Source organism: Rutidosis leptorrhynchoides, chromosome 3, assembly GCF_046630445.1.
Source record: "Rutidosis leptorrhynchoides isolate AG116_Rl617_1_P2 chromosome 3, CSIRO_AGI_Rlap_v1, whole genome shotgun sequence".
Lineage (NCBI taxonomy): Eukaryota > Viridiplantae > Streptophyta > Magnoliopsida > Asterales > Asteraceae > Rutidosis > Rutidosis leptorrhynchoides.
In genome coordinates, this window is record NC_092335.1 from 477967625 (window position 1) to 477990850 (window position 23226).

Consider the following 23226-nt stretch of genomic DNA (forward strand, 5'->3'; position numbering starts at 1 on the left):
TGTTCTGTTTATCAGTTAGTTTATAGATAAGTAAATTTGTAGTTCGTTTATGAGATTGATGTAAGTTTGAACTTGTTTTAGGTTAGACTGATTTAATTTCAATTTGATTTTATTACTGTAGAGGTGAAATGTGTTGATTTTGTTACCATTTTATGTATGTAAGCTCGATCAAGTGCCAAAGATAGTTGTTCTAATTAAATTTTGACTTCTTTTGTAAGCAAAAATCTGCAAGTATTGTGTGAATGTTGATTTATCCGAGAATCTACACAACCGATAAGATTTCTGCTATATGTAGTCACTGGTGATGTTGTTCTGATTAGAAATATTAGTAGTGGATCACTCTTTTAGGTTCCATTTCATTTGTGAGTGCAATTTTTTGTGATGAAGAATCAAAGTCGACAGTGATGAGAGGAGAAAAAGTGCAATCTGTATAGATTAGTTAGCTTTGAGCAGGTAGTCTATGCAAAACTCCAAAAATATGTATCTCTTATCTCTTCGCGAACTTAAGAGGTGTCCATGCTAATAACTTCGAATTTGTCAGCTTTTATTCTAAATTCCACTCTTGTAGAATATCAACATTGTTAGATTAACATTTTGGTTGATTAAAATTAATATTGCATGTTTGGTTTTATGATAATTAATCAGATGGATGGGAAAGTCGGTGGGTTAAATCTGACTGGAAGAAAGAGGATAACATGGCTGGGGAGTGGAATTACACTTCTGGTAAATGGAATGGAGATGCCGATGATAAAGGTAACAACATTTACACTTTTATTTTTAAAAAACTTAATGCTTCTCCATAAAGGTATCTTTTTAGAATAATTAGCTGCTAATGTACTCTGTTTTTGTTTTTTTGTTTTTACATTCTAACAATAGGTATACAGACGAGTGAAGACTACAGGTTCTATGCCATATCTGCTGAATACCCTGAATTCAGCAACAAGGATAAAACACTAGTCTTCCAATTTTCTGTCAAGCATGAGCAGAAGCTCGATTGCGGTGGCGGTTACATGAAACTGCTTAGCGGTGATGTTGATCAAAAGAAATTTGGCGGTGATACCCCATACAGGTTATTTCCATATACAAAATGTCTGTAATGTTTCAATGTTTTATTTCTGCTACAATGTCTCATAGGCTAAATTGTTGACTTGCAGTATCATGTTTGGACCTGATATCTGTGGATATGATACAAAGAAAGTTCATGCAATCCTTACTTACAATGGGGAAAACAAATTGATCAAGAAAGATGTCCCTTGTGAAACTGACCAGCTTACACATGTTTATACGTTCATTTTACGACCTGATGCTACCTACAGTATCCTTATTGACAATGAAGAGAAACAAACGGGAAGTTTGTACTCCGATTGGGATCTTCTCCCACCAAAGCAGATAAAGGACCCCGAGGCCAAAAAGGTAATTTCAAACTCATTGGCAATGCGTTTGTCTGCTGATTAAAGAGTAATTATTACCTTTTTTTTTAGTGTTAACTCATCTTCATATCTTTGATTATAGCCTGAAGATTGGGATGAGAAGGAATTTATTTCTGACCCTGAAGACAAGAAGCCTGAGGTAGTAAACTGTGTATTTTCAAATTCTTTTTAAAAATCACATGGGAATATAAAGCTGAATGATTTTGATAATTATCAGGGTTATGATGATATCCCAAAGGAGATCGCTGATCCAGATGCAAAAAAGGTATGTCCTTTACCATTTTAATTCTGGTTTATATGAGCTTGTTGCTTCGTTCTATTATTTAGTTACTGATTAAAATGTGCTAATGTTTCAGCCAGAAGATTGGGATGATGAGGAAGATGGTGAGTGGACTGTCCCAACTATTTCAAACCCCGAGTACAAGGGTCCATGGAAGGCAAAGGTTTGTCGATATCTATTGTCAACAAAACATACCATCTTAAATTCTCAATGAGTAGTATATGTTTCATATAATGAGAGTATTACTTTGTTCTTTACAGAAAATTAAGAACCCTAACTACCAAGGGAAGTGGAAGGCACCAATGATTGACAATCCAGGTTTGTGTCCTTTCATCTTTGAAAGTCATTGCAATTATATTATATTATATCATTATTTATAATTAATGATGAATAATAAATTTGTTTCTGATCTTCAGATTTCAAGGATGATCCTAATCTTTACGTCTTTCCCAAGCTGAAATATGTTGGAATTGAGTTGTGGCAGGTTGTTTTCTGCTTTGAGTGCAGTGATGCATTTTTCAATATTGATCAAATGCTCAAACCAGTGTTAATTTTGTTATCCAGGTGAAATCTGGAACTCTCTTTGACAATGTCTTGATATGTGATGATCCCGAATATGCCAAACAACTAGTAGAAGAAACTTGGGCCAAACAAAAAGATGTAAGTTGCTTTTTTATATATAAGCTTTCTAGTTGTTGTGCATATGCTCCTGCTTATTTCAATTATGATCTTGTTAGGCTGAGAAAGCAGCATTTGAAGAGCTAGAAAAGAAACAGGAGGAGGTATGATAATTTTTGCTTTCATCGTATTGATTACGAGACCTGTAAAATAGTTTTTGACCCAAGTTAGAGCACATTAAGACTGAATAATTTGATAAATAATGGAAATTTGTGGAAGCTGCCTATATATATCTAAATATGAACAATGAAAATTTGTGGAAGCTGCCTATATATATCTAAATATGAACAATGGAAATTTGTGGAAGCTGCCTATATATATATATATATATATATATATTTAAATATGGGTCTGTCATTAATGGTGGGTCAAAATTGTTTATGAGCTTGAATAAGGAAATAAATATGCCTAATGGCAAAGTTAAGATACCCATGAACTAGTATAGATTCACACCACATACTCGGTCTCACATAATTAAGATTTTTTTTTTTTTTTATAATATTTAGCTCATGATTTTTTATCAGTATTGTTACAATACATATGACATACGTATACACATTTAATGTTAGTAGGTAGTCGGAGTAATTAATGTAGTTAGTTGAAACGGTGCAATTAATTTAGTTAGTTGGGTTGGTGCATTTATTGGGCAGTCAGGTCTTGTATCTCGGGTCTATATATATCCTCGTTGTACGTTGTAAATATGTATCAATCAATAGAGATGAAATTACAGAGAGTTTAGATGTTTGTAAATGTTAAATTTCATGGTATCAGAGCGTACCTATGAGTGTTTTGAGTCTGGTCTGTAAGTCACCACCACCACCATAACCACCCACAGCCCATATCACTCTTGTCTCCAAAATTGAAATGTTTCGAAGTCATTTTTAGATCTCACCACCCCCGCCAAACGTCCCAGAAGGTTCTGAATTGTATTTCTGAAAAATACGAAAAACTTCCGACCACCGTAAGCCACCCACGCGCCGCCTATCACCACCAGTCGCCGTCCACTCGCCGGCGCGTGAGGGCGCGTGGATCACTCTCCACCGCCGGTTCTTTTGTCTGATCGTCAGTCTAGTGATTCCGATCATCTTTCCAGAATATTATTCCGATTGCTCGCTGAAAAAAAAAAGAAAAAAAAGAGAGAAAAAAAAAGGTCGACTGTGTTTTCTTTTTGGTGATTCAATTCTCGACTGTGTTTTCTTTTTTGGTGATTCACTCTCTTTCTAGCTTCTATTATATCCACTGCTAGTGGAGTTAGATATTTATAGCTTAAAAGCATATTTATCCATATTATTTAATATTTATTTTAATTTTATTTTATTTCACAAAAAAAAAAGAGCGATGAAAAGAAAATAGATGGTAATTTAAGCGAGACTTTTCCTATTGCAGCCCGTTTGACCGACAATAAACTTAATGGGTCTAACTTCTTTGAATGGAGTAAGACAATCCGTGTATATCTTAGGAGCATGGGAAAAGATTCTCAACTTACTTCCGAACCTCCTAAAGATGATACACGGGGTCTGTGGCTACAAAATGATGCCAGACTCTTTCTTCAAATTATGAATTCCATTGAATCTTCGGTTACTTCTTTGGTAAATCATTGTGAGTATGTAAAAGAGCTTATGGAGTATCTCGATTTTCTATATTCCGGGAAGAGCAATATCTCTAGAATATTTAATGTGTGCAAATCTTTTCATCGGGGTGAACAACACGATCGATCTCTAATGGCTTATGTTATGGAATTTAAGAAGATATATGAGGAGTTTAATTCTGTGATGCCTTTGAGTGCTGATATTAAGACTATGCAGACACAACGTGAGCAAATAGCGGTCATGAGCTTTCTAACTGGTTTACGACCAGAACATGATGCTATTAAGTCCCAGTTTCTGAACGAGTCTACAATTCCCTCTCTTCAAGAAACATTTGCTCGTGTCCTCCGTCACGAGGATGTTAAAACACCTCAAGTTTCTGAGCACAACACTGCTCTTATCAGTCGTGGAGGATTTAGAGGAGGAGGGAGGTCTCGTGGAGGCTATCGAGGAAGTTATCGAGGAAGTTCAAGAGGAGGCCATACTGATAGAATAACGGAAGAACCCACTAGTTCTGGTGTGGAGTGTTTTTATTGTCATGAACTTGGACATACTAAACGATATTGCAAGAAATTGCAAACTCTAAATATGAGGAATAATCTCTCAGCACATGCTGCATCTTCCCCCACAGTCACTATCTCTGCCAACGAGACGAGCATGCTGAATATACACGATTGAAAGAATCTGTGAAACCTACTACTTCAACTGTTGCTTTTGCTGAAACAGGTAATGACACGTGTCTCTTATCATCAGCCTCCAAATGGGTCATTGATTCTGGTGCCTCAGATCATATGACATATGACAGGTAATAACCATCTTTACTCTGACTTCAATACCCACTCATCTTATGTCACAATTGCAAATGGTACTACCTCCCCTGTTCTTGGTTCCGGCACTATCAATCTCACTCCATCTATATCTTTATCATCCGTTTTATGTCTACCCAATTTCTCATTTAACCTGCTATCCGTCAGCAAACTTACTCGTGACTTAAATTGTGTAGCCTTACTGTTTCCCGACTCTTGTATCTTTTAGGATCTCTCGACGAAATAGATTATTGGTAAAGGACGGGTATCTGATGGACTTTACATACTTAGAAACTACAACAAAAATTCCCTGGTCATTAGTATGCTCAAAGTCATCCTCTCCTCTTATGATGCATTGTCGGTTAGGTCATCCTTCTTTACAGAATTTGAAGAAATTATGTTCCGAGTTTTCCGGTTTATCCTCTTTATATTGCGAGTCTTCTCAATACGCTAAGCATTAGCGAGTTCACTTAAGTCCTAGAGTCAATAAGCGGGCTGCGTCTCCATTTGAATTAGTACATTCTGATGTTTGAGGTCCGTGTTCTGTGACATCAAAATCCGGTTTTAAGTATTTTGTTACTTTTATTGATGACTACTCTCGTGTTACATGGCTTTATTTAATGAAAAGTCGCTCTGAAGTGTTTACTCATTTTTGTTCCTTTGTTGCCGAAGTAAAAACACAATTTCATACTTCTGTTCTAACTCTGAGAAGTGATAACGCAAAAGAATTTCTCTCTCAGTCATTTAAATCATACATGCTTTAAGAAGGTATCCTGCATGAGTCATCATGTGTTGATACACCAACACAAAATGGGGTTGCGGAACGGAAAAATAGACACCTTCTTGAGGTGGCCCGAGCACTATTATTTCAAATGAATGTTCCAAAACCTTTTTGGGCTGACGCCGTATCAACTGCGTGCTTTCTTATAAATCGCATGCCGTCTGAAGTTCTTAATGGTGATATTCCATATAGTATCTTATTTCCTACAAAATCCTTGTTTCCAATCGAGCCTAAGATATTTGGTAGCACTTGTTTTGTTCGAGACACCCAACCCCACCTAACCAAATTAGATCCTAAATCTATTAATTGTGTCTTTCTAGGATACTCTCATCTTCAGAAAGGGTATAGATGCTTTTCACCACTCTCCAACGCTATGTTGTTTCCAGAGACGTCACATTTCAAGAACAATTACCATTCTTTCCCACAACAATTTCTCGCAATCATAAGGAGAGTTATGACTTATTGAGATATAGCATACCCACACCAGATCCCACACCAGATCCCACACCATCAGAACAAACTGACCACTTTCAATATATATACGGTCGACGTTCCCGTGCTACATCAGTGCCCGCTCCTGAGCCACAGTCATCGTCGGTAGATCCTCCCGGTGAGTCACCGAGTAATGTTTCTAGTGATATTCATGATACTCAATCTTCCGATTCTGATTCTGATATACCGATTGCTCTTCGAAAAAGGTAAACGTAAGTTTACTTATCCTATTGCTTCCTTTGTCTCTTTTGATAAATTGTCCGTCTCTTCTCGTGCTTTTGTTGCCACTTTAGACTCTGTCTCCATTCCGAAAACTGTTGGTGAAGCTTTGGCTCATTCTGGGTGGCGTGCTGCTATGATTGAGGAAATGAATGCACTCGATCATAATGGCACTTGGGCATTAGTTAACTTACCTATTTCTAAAAAGGCAATTGGTTGTAAGTGGGTCTTCACAGTAAAGGTTAATCTTGATGGTTCTTTGGCACGATTGAAAGCCCATTTAGTTGCTAAGGGATATGCTCAAACATATTGGGTGGATTATTCTGAGACCTTTTCTCCTGTTGCTAAACTCACATCTATCAGATTATTCATTTCTTTAGCTGCTACATATCAATGGACACTTCACCAACTTGATGTGAAGAATGCTTTTTTACATGTAGATTTGCAAGAAGAAGTCTATATGGAGCAACCACCTGGGTTTGTTGCTCAGGGGGAGTATGGTAAAGTATGCAAATTACGAAAAGCAATTTACGGTTTGAAGCAATCTCCTCGTGCTTGGTTCGGAAAATTCAATGAGGTAGTTAGAAACTTTGGCCTAAGAAGAAGTGCATATGATCACTCCGTATTCTTCGCTTCATCAAACTCTGGGTGCATCTTGCTTGTTGTTTATGTGGATGACATTGTAATTACTGGGAGTGATAAAGAAGGAATTTACAGGTTAAAAACATTCTTAAGTACTCAATTTCAAACGAAGGACCTTGGTCCTTTGAAATATTTTCTCGGTATTGAAGTCTCTCGAAATAAAAGAGGTATTTTCTTATCTCAGAGAAAGTATTGTCTTGATGTGCTCAGTGATTCTGGGATGATTAACGCAAAAACTTGTGAAACACCAATGATACCTAGTATAAAGTTAAAACCTGACGAAGGAGAACTTCTTATGAACCCATAAAAATATAGAAGGATTGTTGGCAAGCTAAATTATCTTACACTCACCCGTCCTGATATTGCTTTCCCGGTGAGTAGTGTTAGTCAGTTCTTGTCATCTCCGAGAACCTCACATTGGGATGCTGTCGCTCATATCTTAAAGTACCTAAAAGGTATACCTGGTCGTGGTCTTTTATACCAGAATCATGGTCATCACACTATCGAGGGATTTTCTGATGCTGATTATAATGGTGATCCTGCAACTAAACGGTCTACAACTGGTTATTGTGTCTTCGTTGGAGGAAATCTTGTATCTTGGAAAAGTAAGAAACAAAATGTGGTATCTCGTTCAAGTGCGGAATCCGAGTATCGAGCCATGGCCCAGACAACTTGTGAACTTATTTGGGTTCGTAACCTTCTTAGCGAGATTGGTTTTGCTCAGTCCGAACCAATGAATTTGTGGTGTGATAACAAAGCAGCCATTCATATTGCAAGCAACCCCATCTTCCATGAAAGGACCAAACACATTGAAGTTGACTGTCATTTTACTCGAGAAAAGTTAGAAGAAGGAATTATTCAAACACCTCATATCAAAAGTAATGAACAGTTGGCTGACTTATTCACCAAAGCATTACCTAGAAATTGCATCCGTCAGTTTTGTGACAAGCTGGGCATGATCAATATCTATGCTCCAGCTTGAGGGGGAGTGTTACAATACATATGACATACGTATACACATTTAATGTTAGTAGGTAGTCGGTGCAATTAATGTAGTTAGTTGAAACGGTGCAATTAATTTAGTTAGTTGGGTTGGTGCATTTATTGGGCAGTCAGGTCTTGTATCTCGGGTCTATATATATCCTCGTTGTACGTTGTAAATATGTATCAATCAAGAGAGATGAAATTACAGAGAGTTTAGATGTTTGTAAATGTTAAATTTCAAGTATATATATATATATATATATATATATATATATATATATATATATATATATATATATATATATATATATATATATATATATATATATATATATATATATGTTAAACTTGTTTGTTTGTCGACATATATACACATATTTTATCATTCTTCTTATTGTATTATGGGTGGCTATCAAGTACAACAACAACAAAACCCGAGTGGTGTATGGGGTGGGGGAGGTGAGATGTAGACAATCCTTCCCCTATCCGAGAATAGAAACAAGTCCTTTCTCTACCCAGAAAATAGAGAAAGTCATCCCTCTCTCTATTCGACGAATAAAGAGATTGCTTCCGAGTGGACCTCCGGCCAATGAGTAAAAAGTGTTTTTTTTTATAAAAAAAAAAAAATTAAAATAAAAATTAAAATAAAAATAAAATTGAGACGCCATGAAAATGGTAGAATCAAATTTTTATGGGTTTTAAAACCAGCCTGGGATTCACTTTAGGCTCTACGGCAGTCAAGACGCCAATAAATCGACGCTTGTTGTTGGCCCAAAAATAGAGCCAAATAGTAGTAGCAGTAGTAGTAGTAGATAGTAATAGTAACATACCTATTAAACAAGCTTTAAAATTTTGAAATATGGGTGGCTATCAAGTGATCGTGCATATCTCGTAGTTTCGCATTCAAGCTTTAATTTTTATCCATACCTATTAAAATTTTGAAATAGTGAGATGAATATATCTTAACTTTACCAAATATTCGTAAAATCTTTCTAAGAATGATATTTGTCTTCTAGTTTTAAGGATGTTGATCTTTACGGGGATTAATATGTGCATGGATTATATTGCTGCTGCCTCCTAACAAAATATGTATATGATGATATATAGATAATAATTTTATATTGTGAAAATGAGAACTTTAAAATAATTGGTGATATTTAAAGGTTTTGACGGGTAAACTAAACTATTGTTTGACCTGTATCAACCGAAGTTTACACTTAAGGAGGTCTTGATATCTACTTACTAATTATTTCACTTTTCGTCCCTCTTCCTCATTTTCAGGAATCAAAGGCTGATCCTGTTGATTCTGATGTAAGTCTCTCATTCACTATTTTTTAAGAATCTCAATGGAACTTATTACATCTTTACGACTAATTATGATATAAATTGGTTCAGGCTGAGGATGAGGGCCATGACAGTGATGATGCTGAACCTGAAGATGATGAGCAAGCCGATGAAAGTGATATCAAGGTAAAAAATGATCCAATTTACTCTCTGTCAACGCAACGCAGTTGGCGGTCGATTAAGAAATTTCACCTTTTTATTTATTTGTATCTGCAGGATGAACTATAGGGACTCCGTCAATTGCGAACAATCCAATATAAACATGTGATGTGAGGTCTTGAGCTTTTAGACGTTGAGATATTTTTGTATCATTTCTTTTAAAGTTTTGTGTTGTTAGCCGTTGGGATAGGTATAAAACAGTTGGAAGTTGTATTCAGATCTTCTGCATCTAGTTACAGTTGTCCGTAGAGTGTTATTAGAAAGAAACTGAGAAATGTGTCTTTATCAGCATGGGTGAAATAGATGGCTAAAGTTATCTTGAAACTGACTGGCTTGCCTTTATTTTCTTTCCTTTGAATAATCTTTGATTGCAGATTACAAGATTATTGTGAACGCTAGTAGTCTTGAGAGTCTTTGACAGTGTGTTAGGTGTTGGGAAAGTGGACAATGTTCACGAATTATTAAATGTTCGCGAGTTACTAACAAGTATTGTTTTCAACCAATTACGAGAAAGAAATAGAGAAAAAGTTTGAATGAAGCGATGCCTTGCGCTAGATGCTATTCTAGAACGTCGTTTAGAACTCCTTTGTGGAGTGGAAGCATGCTGGTGGACCGCGTTTCTTAATGTTGAATGGTAACGAAGACGTTTTTACTCCATACGCTCTTATAATATAGTTTTTGTCATTGTGTGTACCAAGTGTAGAGTTCTACTTGCAAACTCTAACTTGGGGTTGATTTGGTGTTTGAAAAGTTCAGTTACAAGATTTAGTTACAAAGTTATAAACTGAAATTGTAGTTGATTGTACAACCAGCAAAAGGGTACAACACTTCACTCTTAAGAATCTACGGAGTACAAGATAAATGGATTTGATAAAAATGTACAAAATTTTTTAAAAGGTGTTGCATATTCTAAAATCTAAATAATGCTGTATGGGGTCTACTTTTAATTTTAATTAATAGAGTATACATTTTCATCAACAGGAATGCTTAAACTTCACTCATACGTTTGTTTTAAAGAATTTAAATGTTGTGTGTGTTTTGGCAGATTTAATACTTTTGAATAATTTTCTACTAGTTGTGACTTCTGAATAACCCGAATCCACTTATGCTTTAAAACTTTTCACAAATATAAGCAGGAGTCTTTTTGTTTTTGTTATTATTAAGTAATAACGCGGTTGAGTACCATTAAAACTTGTAGAATTGTAGAAACATAAAGTAAGATGAGAAATAGAGGAATAAGATGTCAAGTTGTTAAATATACCTCTTCAAAACTTTTGGATGTTGTGCGGTTATGGTGTTTAATTTTAGCTACCAAGATGTTAAGATAATTGTCATTTTTAACCACAAACACTTAAGTATTTTGATTTTTGAAATTATAGATTTCCCATCATTCTAATGACAAAAAGTGCTCTAATTTATAGAATAGAACTAATAATTATAAGAGCTCTCGGTGTCCACATCGTCGCTCATCAAATCAGTCACCGACGCTGAAAAAACGAACACCCGTCCAACGTCGCGCCACCGTCGATTCTGCCATTGTTGCCCACCGTCACGCCACAGACGGTGTGTTTATGGCTTTTTTTTTTCTTTTAAAATTATTGTATTTTTCTATTGGTTCACCTCATATAAATGGACACCGAAATAGACACCGAACGACATTCCACTTTAATCAATTTCAAGGTTCATTTTTAACACTAAATGGACCTTGGCAAAGAGACACGGTAACCTCGTACTCTAAGGTTCCACTAACTTATGCTAGAAGACATAAGAAAAGATTCATCAAGTGAATTAATAATTTCAAATTTTACTCATTAAATTTCATATATACATATAACTGGTCCGGACCGGCCCGCGCGATGTGGCGAGAGCTTTCGGCCGGCGTATTCATATTTAACGCAGTTTTATTTACAGAAGGGTAAACGGACCATCTGTTATGCGTCGTTGTTGGTGTTGTCGTCTTTAGTGTTTTTTAAAATCTGTCCGGTTCGAACGTAGTTAGTTTCATTTTGTTGATAAAATTATTTCGAGCCTGATGGTGCTGGCGAAAAAATTTAACTCGCGGCGAGCAGGAAGATACGAGTTGTCGTTGTGTTTAGCGTTTTTTTTAAAAAGTGTCTGTTTCGAACGTAGTTAGTATCGTTTTGTTCATAAAATTATTTCGAGTCTGACTCTGCCGTCGAAAAAATTTAACTCGTGTTGAGCGGGAAGATACGGGTTGTCGTTGTGTTTAACGTTTTTTGAGAAGTGTCCGTTTCGCGTATAGTTAGTCCCGTTGTGTTCATAATATTTTTCCGAGTTGGACGGTGGTCTCTGAAAAATTTAACTCGCACCCAGCGAGAAGATAGGGCCCGTTATAAATTCGGATGGAATTAGTTTCTTATATTTTAATTAAATTATATATTTATAATTTTTACCCCTTAAATTGTGTAAACTTGAGGGATCGTTGTGGAAATATAGGTGAAGTTGAGGGACCGTTTGTAATGTGAGCGCGAACTCAAAACTACACTAAGATATAAATAAAACTACAACATTTCACGCTTCTTTTAATATATAAGGTTAAGGTTAAGGTTAATAATAATAATAATAAGGTTAAGGTTAAGGTTAATAATAATAATAATAATAATAATAATAATAATAATAATAATAATAATAATAATAATAATAATAATAATAATAATATATATTTATTTTTATTTTTGTTATAATTATAAATATAAAAATATAAATTATAAATATAAATTATAATTATAATTCAATTGTTTAACCACGTTAATGCATGTTTTTGATGAATTTATCAATTTGAATGGTGGCTTCAACTTTATTAAGTTTTTCATGAAAAAAAAACAAAGAAAGATATAAAAACGTTAACAGATATATTACATATACATAGATGTTAGATAATAAATTATCCATCGCAATGTCGCAATGTACATGAATGAAGAACGAATTTAGGGGTGTTCGTTCGGTTGGTTTATGGTTTATGTTGTTTATTCGGTTTGGTTTATTTGGTTTTCAACAATATTTTTGAGAACCAATAACCGAACCAAATTTGATAAAACCAAACCAATCCAACCAAATAAGGAATCGGTTTACATGGATTGGTTTTGGTTAAACTAAATTAAAACTTTTAGATAAAAAGTGTGTGGTTTTTATTTTTTAAAAATGCAAACATATTTTATTGATTAAACAATAAGTATATAATTGATACAATATTTACTGTCAAGCATGCAATATGAGAAGCAGCTCAACAGTATACAACTCATATTTAGAATCTAAACTATACCAATGAACTGAATAGTACAATAATAAAAATGAAACCAACAACAACTAAGTTTTCAAATATGAAAAGTTCATAATACAGAGTAACTAATAAACAAATTCAATTGTTAAAGTGAAATCAAACCAACAAAAACATTTGACTCAAACAAGAAAAAATAAAAGATAACCCATACTTAAAATTCAAAATAAATTACATTAAATATTTAATATTTAGTATAAATACCATAAATAAAAGTATATTTCGGTTTTTGGTTTAAAACCAAATGTTAATTTTAATAACCAAATCCAAACCGAAAACCGTAAATATTTTCGGGTGAAACCAATAAACCAAACCAAAAACCAAATAAGCAACCCACTTTAACCAAATCAATTTGGATTGGTCGGTTTCATGGTCGAAACTGTTTAATGCACACCCCTAAGAACGATATGATGTATTTTTGGAGTATTCGTTTTTTTATTACTGTAGAATAATATTACTCCGTAGAATATTAAATTTAGATTAGAAATTTGGAATATTAATCCGTAGAAAGTTCTCGTACCTGATTATCCAAGATCTATTTACAATAGTCTGTTAAAGATAACTTTTAAGTTAGTTCCATCAAGACCTACAGACGAAAGTACTATTTAATAAAAATTTATGCAAGTGTACTATTTAATAAAAATTTATGCAATTGTATCTAAGGGCAGTTTAGACAATTTGAGTGGAAGAAGTAAAACTCGTTGTGGAACTATCAATTCCCTATTTAATATCTGTAACCGCAAGTCTACATCAGTCGTTTGCCGGCTCGTAGTAACACCCAATCCAAGACATCCACGTGGCACCCATGACAAACATCTTGACATGTTAATCTCTCATTTGTCCACCTCATCCTACACTTACACGTAGATTCCACCTCATCTAGCAATTCCAACGCAAAATTAACGTGATTACCAAAGATAAATCCCATATATAAAACCCCTACTCTGATCTCGCTATCGCGCACAAGCACACTTTCTCTGTGTATCAATGGCGGACCGAATGTTAAACCCTAGCTCCCTCGTTGTTCTCTCTCTGCTGATGCTCTTCTCGATCGCTTCTGCTAAAGTCTTCTTTGAAGAACGATTTGAAGGTAATTACCTTGTATATAAATGAGTTTTTGGCTATGTATCTACTCGCATTTTTAATCTGAAATGATGTTTTGTTTTGATTATGTAAATTAGCTTTACGCTGTGCCAGTTTTATCCGATTACGATGACGTGATATATTTTATGTGAATTGTAACTAGATTTATGATTTTGATTATGTGATTTAATATAATTTTATGTATGAGCTCTATTTGATTACGATGATGTCAACTATTGTGAATTTAAAGTTGATTTACTGATACAGCAACGAGATCAGAGTCAATTGGTTTGTAAATATTGTAAACAGAGTTGGGAGTGTTCAGAGCGGAGTAAAATTGAAAATGGATCTGTTTTTGTTTACTATTGATTGATCAGGGGATGATAGTCTTAGCAGATAATTATCATCAGCTGATTGATAATTAATTAGCATTTAGCATGTGGATTGTAAACTTTGTTGTTCCTTCATAAACAGTATGTAAATGTAGCTAGTAATGTTTTATGTATGATATTAATTTTTATTGTATTTCCATGTAAATTGTAAAAATTCATTTTGTTTAATATAATGTCAGATGGTTGGGAAAGCCGGTGGGTTAAATCCGATTGGAAGAAAGATGAGAACATGGCAGGGGAGTGGAATTACACTTCTGGTAAATGGAATGGAGATGCCAATGATAAAGGTAGTCTTCTTCATCTACTTGGTTGTAAATTTGTATTATATATATAAAAATAAAAGATGAATGTATCACTTTATTCATCATTATGTATCATTAAGTTTATAAGAAGCTGACATGAATGGTTTTTGTTTGTTGTTATAGGTATCCAAACGAGTGAAGACTACAGATTTTATGCCATATCAGCTGAGTACCCTGAATTCAGCAACAAGGATAAAACTCTAGTCTTCCAATTTTCGGTTAAGCACGAGCAGAAGCTTGACTGTGGGGGTGGCTACATGAAATTGCTGAGTGGTGACGTTGACCAAAAGAAGTTCGGTGGTGATACTCCCTACAGGTTGTTTATCTATAACATATTTGTTTATGAAAATTTACTTTTTGCTTGGATTTGGTGTTATAACTAATTCATGATCATACTGTTAACTACAGCATCATGTTTGGACCTGATATCTGTGGTTATGCAACAAAGAAGGTTCATGCGATCCTTACATACAACGGGGAAAACAAATTGATTAAAAAGGATGTACCTTGTGAGACTGACCAGCTTTCACATGTTTATACCTTCATCCTTCGTCCTGATGCTACCTACAGTATTCTCATTGATAATGTAGAGAAACAGACTGGAAGTTTGTACTCCGATTGGGATCTTCTCCCTGCAAAGCAGATTAAGGACCCTGAGGCCAAAAAGGTAAATTAAAAAAACACGAGTAGTAGTTTGCTAATGTTATGATTATATTTTTCATATAGTTTTCACTCAAATGCAAATTGATTTTGACAGCCTGAAGATTGGGATGACAAGGAGTTTATTCATGACCCTGAAGACAAGAAGCCTGAGGTAGTAAAACCAAAGATAGTAAAACCAAAGATTCTTATTTTCTTTTTCTTTCTTTTAAAAAAAAAAAAATTTCAAATGGGAACCTATAACTGAATGTTTTTTATGTTTGTCAGGGTTATGATGACATCCCAAAGGAGATCGCCGACCCAGATGCCAAAAAGGTTTGCATTTTTTATTTAACACTTTGACTTATCTAAGCCCAGGCTATTAATTAGTTATTGATTAAGACGAGCTAAATTTTTCAGCCAGAAGATTGGGATGATGAGGAAGATGGTGAGTGGACCGTCCCAACTATTCCAAACCCCGAGTACAAGGGTCCATGGAAGGCAAAGGTTTGTTGATTTCTGTTTTACAATCTATATTCATTTCATACCGAAGCACGTGTTTCCTAAAATGTCTTCCCTTGACAGAAAATCAAGAACCCAAACTACCAAGGAAAGTGGAAGGCACCTATGATTGACAACCCAGGTATTCATCATTTTCTCTGTAGTCGTTGCATTTATTTGATTATTTGATTCTTTTCAATGTCTACTAAGTTGTATTAACATGTTTTATCTTCTAATTTTTAGATTTTAAGGACGACCCTGATCTGTATGTTTTCCCCAAGTTGAAGTATGTCGGTATTGAGCTTTGGCAGGTGATTGCTTTTATTTTATTCATACTGAGTTTGTGCACATATTTATCTATGAGGTTCTTAATGTTTAAATAAATATGATGCTTTATTTTCAGGTAAAATCTGGAACTTTGTTTGACAACGTTTTGATATGCGATGATCCTGAATACGCCAAACAAGCGGCTGAAGAAACCTGGGGAAAACAAAAAGATGTATGATGCTTCTATATCTACTAGCTTGCTAGTCTGTGTTATCATTGTCTCCTTATTACTATTATCATAATTAAAGTATAATATAATAATAATAATAATAATTTCTATTATAATATAATTGCTTATTTGCTTCTATTATAGGCTGAGAAGGCAGCGTTTGAAGAGCTAGAAAAGAAGAACGAGGAGGAGGTATGATTGTTACATGGAATTATCTTTACTCTTCTCACTGTTTTCGGTACTTTGAGATGTTGACCCATTTGTTGATTATGTTACTTTGAAATGTTGACCCATTTGCTTTGAATGAGTTAATTTTCGGTTATGTTTAATCTTTCACAAGTCAGATATAACTAAAAAGTTAAGCTAAGAAGTGAATGGGTCAAATGGGTGGAAGCCCCACCCAAAGTTCATACAATATTTTTAAGTTGCTTAAATGATACGTTTATATTTCTTTTTGGAATATTATACTGTTTTTTACTCATACAGCAACACCAATAACATAATAAAAAAAATAGAAGTTGGAAAGAAAAAGTTTTGACCTTCTCATTTTAGCTGATATACAATGACAGCAAATTAAATAAATCTAACCAAGAAGGTAAACTATCAAATCCCTTTTACTTATTACCTCTTTTCCATTTTCACTTTCAGGAAGCAAAGGATGACCCAATTGATTCCGATGTAAGTCTTTTTCTCTACTGTCTTTTTAAATTACATAGGTGATAGGTGATTTATACCCACCAAAAAGTGATTCCTACACAATAGATAATTGTTATATGATTAGTTACCCTCGCATCATACAAGATGGCCAAAAAGTGTCTGACTTGAAAATAGTTAAACTACCATTGTTTAGTACAAAACGCTCATGGTTAGAAGGTGTTAACATTTTTAAGGTAGATTTATAATGTGATATTACGTTGTTCAGGCCGAGAATGATGATGATGCCGAGCCAGAGGATGAGGAAGATTCTGATGATAACGATGTCAAGGTACATAATATTGAAAGTTTCTCATGATTTGTTGCAAATTTTCTTACGTAACAACCTTTTTATTTTATCTTCTTATTATAACTAATACAAAATACTAATACTATGCTATTATTAATTGTGCAGGATGAGCTATAGATGGGCCAAATTTTACTTTAAATCTGAGCTATGAGCAGTTAGAATTTAATATCTTATTTCTTATTTTTATGACTTTGTGTTTTAGGCCCTTTTTATATAGAGATACAAAAACAATTGTGAAGTGTAATGCAGTTTTTTCTGCCCCTCATTTGAATTGCTTTGAGCATTAACTATTGGAATATCGTTAGAAAGAAATCATTGGGAACATCAGTGTTTTTGTTTGTCCATATGTTTCAAAATCTACGGCCGACTTTTACATTAAGTTATTACAAAATAGAAGTTTCATTGAAGATCAGGTTTTGTATGCTGACAGTGACGATAAAGCGTTCATGAAATTGACTAGCTTTGCAGACATCACAATCATAGCGATGATGTCGTCAATGTGCATGCTAAGTTGATTACAATTGCACACATCACAATTGTACCAATCATGTGAATGAGCCCATCAATTGATTATGATTCTACAAAATTGATGAAAATACACTTTTTAGGCTTCAAATAAAATACACTTTTTTAAAAAAAATTGCCTTTTTACATCATTCGGTAGACGGGATTTCTGTCTACCACCTTTTTCTGTCATCTACTACCATTTTTACAAAGTAGTAGACAGTAACAAGAAGGTAGTAGACAGTGAGAACAAAGCAGTAGACAGCCAATTATAAAGTAGCTGACCGTCTACTGCCTTGTTGTTACTGTCTACTACCTTGTTGTAGGTGTCGACTGATATGTATTATTGGTGTCGACACCTACAACAAGGTAGTAGACAATAACCACAAGGCAGTAGACGGTCAGCTACCTTGTAATTGGCTGTCTACTGCTTTGTTCTCACTGTCTACTACCTTGTTGTTACTGTCTACTACTTTGTAAAAATGGTAGTAGACGACAGATAAAGGTGGTAGACATAAATTCCGTCTACCGAATGGTGTAAAAAGACAATTTTTTTTAAAAAAGTGTATTTTGTTTGAAGCCTTAAAAAAAGTGTATTTTGAACAATTTCCCCTATGAATAAGGCAGTTCATGCTTGTAAGCTATGAGTTGAGTATATTTCAATGATAGAATTTTGTAAATTAGATATCTATCGATTATAACACCATTTGGAGATCATAAGAGAGGTCCCAATGGTTTGGTCATGACACCCGTCCACACAGGCGCCCAGCAGGGCGCCGATGGCAGCAGACCGCCTTTCCGGCAGCCCTGCCTCCATCGCCCTCATTCATTTCTTTTTAGGGCATATACTTGGACGGAACAGATGTTAAACAGACTTGTACATGGTGTTGCAATTTTTGTACTACATAATAATTAATTAGTATAGTGGGTCCTAATTTATTTGAGGAAGTATTTTATGGTTGAAAGTGTTTAGTCATGAGTTAGTCCTGATGAGGAAGTGCTGACGTGACGCTGATGTGGCGGATAGTTCTGGTGAGGAAGCTTATCATGGTTGAGAGCACTTTAACTACTCTGAACGCTTGTATATAGTTATCTGTCCAAATGTAACACCTATCACTATCTCAGAATCTCATAACACTTGTTTCAGAATATTTGTTGTACAAAAGAGACAAAAATCCTTTATTATTTTTAAAACGATCAAAGTATCCAAACCAAGTCATCCAATGTTTGATCAGCAGCAACCGTCACTTCTCAATTGTTATTTGTGTCGAAATTAGTTGAGGAGGTAATTTGGTGTGATATGTATCTAACATTTTCATCTATTCCCATAGGCCCAGGCAAATCATTTGCTACGGTCACATTGTTCTAAAATGTTACAGTATTATTTGTTATATGTGATAAATTCCTCGAGCTTTAAACATGTCATTTGTAATGTCAAGAAGGAATGCACACAGGTTGGAAGTTGTTTCATAAGTTCCTAACAAAATTTAGGTTTATTCCAAAACTGTGAAACAACGAAGGCTAGATTATCCATTTAAAACAAAGCAAGCAAGTTTGGTTGAACAAAGGCATGTGGTTTGTCGCTTTTAAATTGTGTAGCATCTTGTAACAATGTATGTATATACTTTTGGTTTGCTTCCATAGCTAAATCAGGAGTCATGACACAACATATGACACGTTCATCTTGAATGGCAAATGTTTAGAGTTTAACATGTTTGCAATTTTTTTTTTTTTTATTTAATTTTTTTTTTTTTTAAGTAAGCGAGAAACCCTTCTATGAACGAACGCATTGGCTCCCCCATAGAAGGTAAAACCTCGGGTAATCAAGCGGCCCCCCCTCCCCGAGCGTGAGACCTGGTACCGGGTGAATTGCGCATTATGCGCACCCTCTAGTCACACTTCATTTTTGAACAATTTGACATAACCGTGTGGTGTGCTTCATTGGACAAACTTCCCCTCACCGGTTCAATTTATCTCTTAAACATATTCATTTGGATTCAATCTCGTGCCCCAAGTGTAACTACGAATTGCAAGATTTGGAACATGTATTTTTTGAATGTCTGACGTCGTCTGATTTGTGGAGATTTGTGCGCATTTGGGCTATTTGTGACATGTCATCCTTCAATTGATGGGTCGATCTTTACGAATGGTTCGGAATTTGGACTACAAACGCAAATGTGAAGTTTACGATGTTGGTTATCGTGGTTACGTTGCTCTGGATTGTATGACAATAACGTAATGGTGTTGTCATTAATGGCACATCTATGAGTAGGAGTAATTTGTTTGATTTAATTAGATTGTACACCTTAATTGGCTTAAATAGAAGCTCACTAGTTTCAAATTATTTTTTTGAACAACGATTGGGATCACCCGAGGGGGACTAAATCACCCGTTGCGATCATCTCCCGTTTCGACTATGCCGATGCAGTGATAATAACCCCGCCCCCATCGCTGCCAGGGAGGAAACCTCGAAACCGATCCAAGGGCACGACCAAGTAAAACCCCCTCCCCTTTACCCCCCAAACGATATGTGTGATGCCCCGTACAAAACCATCGTGTACGGTTCATCAACAACAGGATCATTACAAGGTCAAACACTATATGGTGTTTGAAAACCAGTTTTGCATTCATAAAAAGATAGCGTTTTACAAAAGATAACGTGCTTCCTATGAATAGAAGCGTTAACATAAGTATGTGACCCAAAGGTCGTTACAAAGCCGTTGGTTGAAAATAAAATAAGTTACGAATGCAAAATAAAAGTTTCATGATTGAGACATCTCTAAGTAATGCAGCTGAAATCTAACACAGCAGGTCCATAACAACAAGTCTATAACACCAAGGCAGCAAGTCTAACAGCGGAAGCAACAACGTCTAAGCACCTGAGAAATACACGCTTAAAAAGTCAACACGAATGTTGGTGAGCTATAGTTTGTTTGTAATCAGTAAAGTAATGTAGAACACGAGATTTCAGTGCTTCAAACAACATTTCAAAACAGTATGATAAAGTATATGCTTAACCGTGGGCACCCGGTAACTAGACTTAACGTATGTATATAACCCCCTAAAAGTGCACTTGGCGAGTGCGTTTGTCCTCGAAGTATTAAACACCCGTTGTCTGCTAGCGCGACTAGCCCGAGTGGGCTTGTCAAACCCTATGGATCCATATCTAAGATTCGCGTTCACGGTTCAGAAATCAATGATTAAACGTTACCGAGCTAAGGGGAATCTTTGTGCCATTTTGTAACCCACACATATATAAAGTTTAAGTACTCGTGTCTAGTATGTAAAACGTAAAAAGCGCATGTATTCTCAGTCCCAAAAATAGTAAAAGTAGTAAAGGGATGCTATAACTCACAGTGAATAAGCAGTAAAAGTTGATATGAAACGTATGCAAGTAGTAAGTCGGTCCGAAAGGTCGTCAACCTAAGTCAAAGGTCACTAGGTCAGTATGTTGTCCCCATAAGTTTAAAAGTGTATAAATTAAGTTTAAGTGTCATCATCATCATCATCATTCATCAAAGCTAAAGTAAGTTTAACAAGAATAGAGATCGAAACAAAAGGCTGACTTTGGACAGCTGTTACGACCTCTATACAAATTTAAAAGACGTGTAGTCAGTGACCATGGATCCGTATGTGAGTCCTCTAACCACTGACAAATTTTCAGTACCTAACTCGTCTTCGTTTGACCGTGGCGACGGTTTAAGTGTGAGTAGGTCTTAAATTTCAGCACAACGTTACAAAGGCGTAGTGGTTTTAAAAAGGCTATAAATCCTAAACCGTATATCGGATTTAGGTGAGTCTTAAATGAAAAGTCATCTACTCGAAACGAACTATCTGGAAATATACTTTCTAGATGTCCAGAGAGTCTGATCAGACCCCAAAAAATAGTAAACAAGTGCTCCGGTGAGATTCTTGGTGCTTGATACTCATCACGGTTCTCATCCTTGATGCTTGTAGCTTCAAGTGTACAACTCATTGATGTGGTAGCATCACTTTGACCAAGATTCAACCATCAACACACAAAATGTTAAGACCAAGTGTGACGATCGCTCCAAATCCATATGGACGAACACGTCATTCATCGATTTCATTGCGAGGTATTTGACCTCTATATGATACGTTTGGTAAATATTGCATTCTTTTGAAAAGACACACCATAAATGAATATTTAAATCAAAGGTTTTCGACATCTGATGATTTCTACATATAGACAATCACCGTAAATAATAGTTTACAATAGTACTTCCGTTGACAATGCAGTCAAAATAAGATACATGGTGATGATTTGGTGAATGCAACGTTTCCTTGAAAAATATGCCATGTACGACTCCATGCACATAGCTTGTCTAACATATAAGCAAACAGCGGAAGACTTCTAGGAAACCTGAGAATAAACATGCTAACAAGTGTCAACACAAAGGTTGGTGAGTTCATAGTTTTAGTGTTTCGCATAATTTGTATATAAAAGTGGATCACAAGATTTCAGTTGTTTCATCCAGAAACATTTATCAAAAGTTTGTCAATAGATTCTACGTAACAGAGCACCCTGGTAACTAAGCTTTAACGTTATAATGATAAATACCCCATTCGTTTTAATACACGCAAACCGACGTGTCCTAAACTCAAATAACATACGTCCGTTAAAAGGCTAGCGCTCTAGCTCGGACGGGGATGTCAAGTCCTATGGATCCATATACTGTTATTCGCGCCCACCAGTCCATATCCTATGTACTGGCAGCTACTAGTTACCAAAGCTAAGGGATTTTTGGTTCAAACTCGGTGTAGAATTAAGTATGTACTTGTATCCATTGCGTTTAAAATAAATTGCATGTATTCTCAGCCCAAAAATATATATTACAAAAGCAATTAAAAAGGGAGCAATGAAACTCACCTTAGCAGCATATAAAGTCGTTCACCAAAATGTGACCGAAACTCGAATTACCAAATAACCGTAGATCTCAACCTAGAGAACATATTTTGGTCAATAAATGTCTATCAAGCTAGGTCTGGTCATACTGTATCACAATCCTAATGCTCGAGATCGACATACAAAAGATATCCAAAGTCATTTCAAAAAGTCAATTTTGACAATAGTTCAACAAAACGAGACATACCTTATATAAGGAGTCATTTACTCGGTTGGTAATATTCAAAAATCCATTTTATCAATCTCATAAACAAGTTGTTTAAATCTTAATTGCAGATTCAAAAGCAATTTCAATTACGTCAGTCATAATTCAGTTGATCATATCTCTTAATCCGTTCATCGAAACTATTCGATATCTAAATGAAAAGTCATTGATTTTTCACCAGCTTTCCAAAAACATGCATATCATATACCTTTTACCAGTAACATATGTATTAAATTCGTGATCTATTATAAACTATTTAATGACAAAATTAATCGTACTAGCATGCATAATCCTATATACTCGAGCACTAGTCAGGGATACACTATTAATATATAATAGATAAGATATAAATACTTACGTATCAGTATTGTGATTCAATATTGTAGGAAAGTACGTAGACGCAACGGAGATGATAAATACTAGTTTGACTCACGAGCAAAACACTTGAACAATACTCAAAACCTCCTTAGTAATA

At 35.1% G+C, this 23226-nt stretch overlaps 1 protein-coding gene and 1 long non-coding RNA gene across 2 annotated transcripts; both read left to right on the forward strand.

Moving 5' to 3' along the window:
- Window positions 1-9101: 9101 nt before the first annotated feature.
- Window positions 9102-9696, forward strand: LOC139899571 (uncharacterized). The gene is made up of 3 exons (XR_011777587.1): window positions 9102-9209; window positions 9294-9368; window positions 9459-9696. It is a non-coding gene; the product is annotated as an uncharacterized lncRNA (long non-coding RNA).
- Window positions 9697-14354: 4658 nt separating this feature from the next.
- LOC139898142 (calreticulin-like) lies at window positions 14355-17439 on the forward strand. Its single transcript, XM_071880862.1, has 13 exons — window positions 14355-14461; window positions 14600-14792; window positions 14885-15143; window positions 15234-15290; window positions 15404-15451; window positions 15536-15622; window positions 15701-15758; window positions 15860-15927; window positions 16020-16115; window positions 16257-16304; window positions 16761-16790; window positions 17035-17097; window positions 17221-17439. The coding sequence occupies exons 1-13, from the start codon at window positions 14404-14406 to the stop codon at window positions 17230-17232; spliced, it is 1077 nt and encodes a 358-aa protein (XP_071736963.1). The 5' UTR covers window positions 14355-14403; the 3' UTR covers window positions 17233-17439.
- Window positions 17440-23226: the final 5787 nt, after the last annotated feature.

What these genes read in the sequence shown, in the direction of transcription:
- LOC139898142 (XM_071880862.1), top strand. Translation starts at nt 14,404, where the DNA reads ATGGCAGGGGAGTGGAATTACACTTCTGGTAAATGGAATGGAGATGCC. An exon ending in CCGACCCAGATGCCAAAAAG is followed by an intron (nt 15,452 to 15,535) that starts GTTTGCATTTTT and finishes TAAATTTTTCAG; the next exon opens with CCAGAAGATTGGGATGATGA. An exon ending in CCTGGGGAAAACAAAAAGAT is followed by an intron (nt 16,116 to 16,256) that starts GTATGATGCTTC and finishes CTTCTATTATAG; the next exon opens with GCTGAGAAGGCAGCGTTTGA.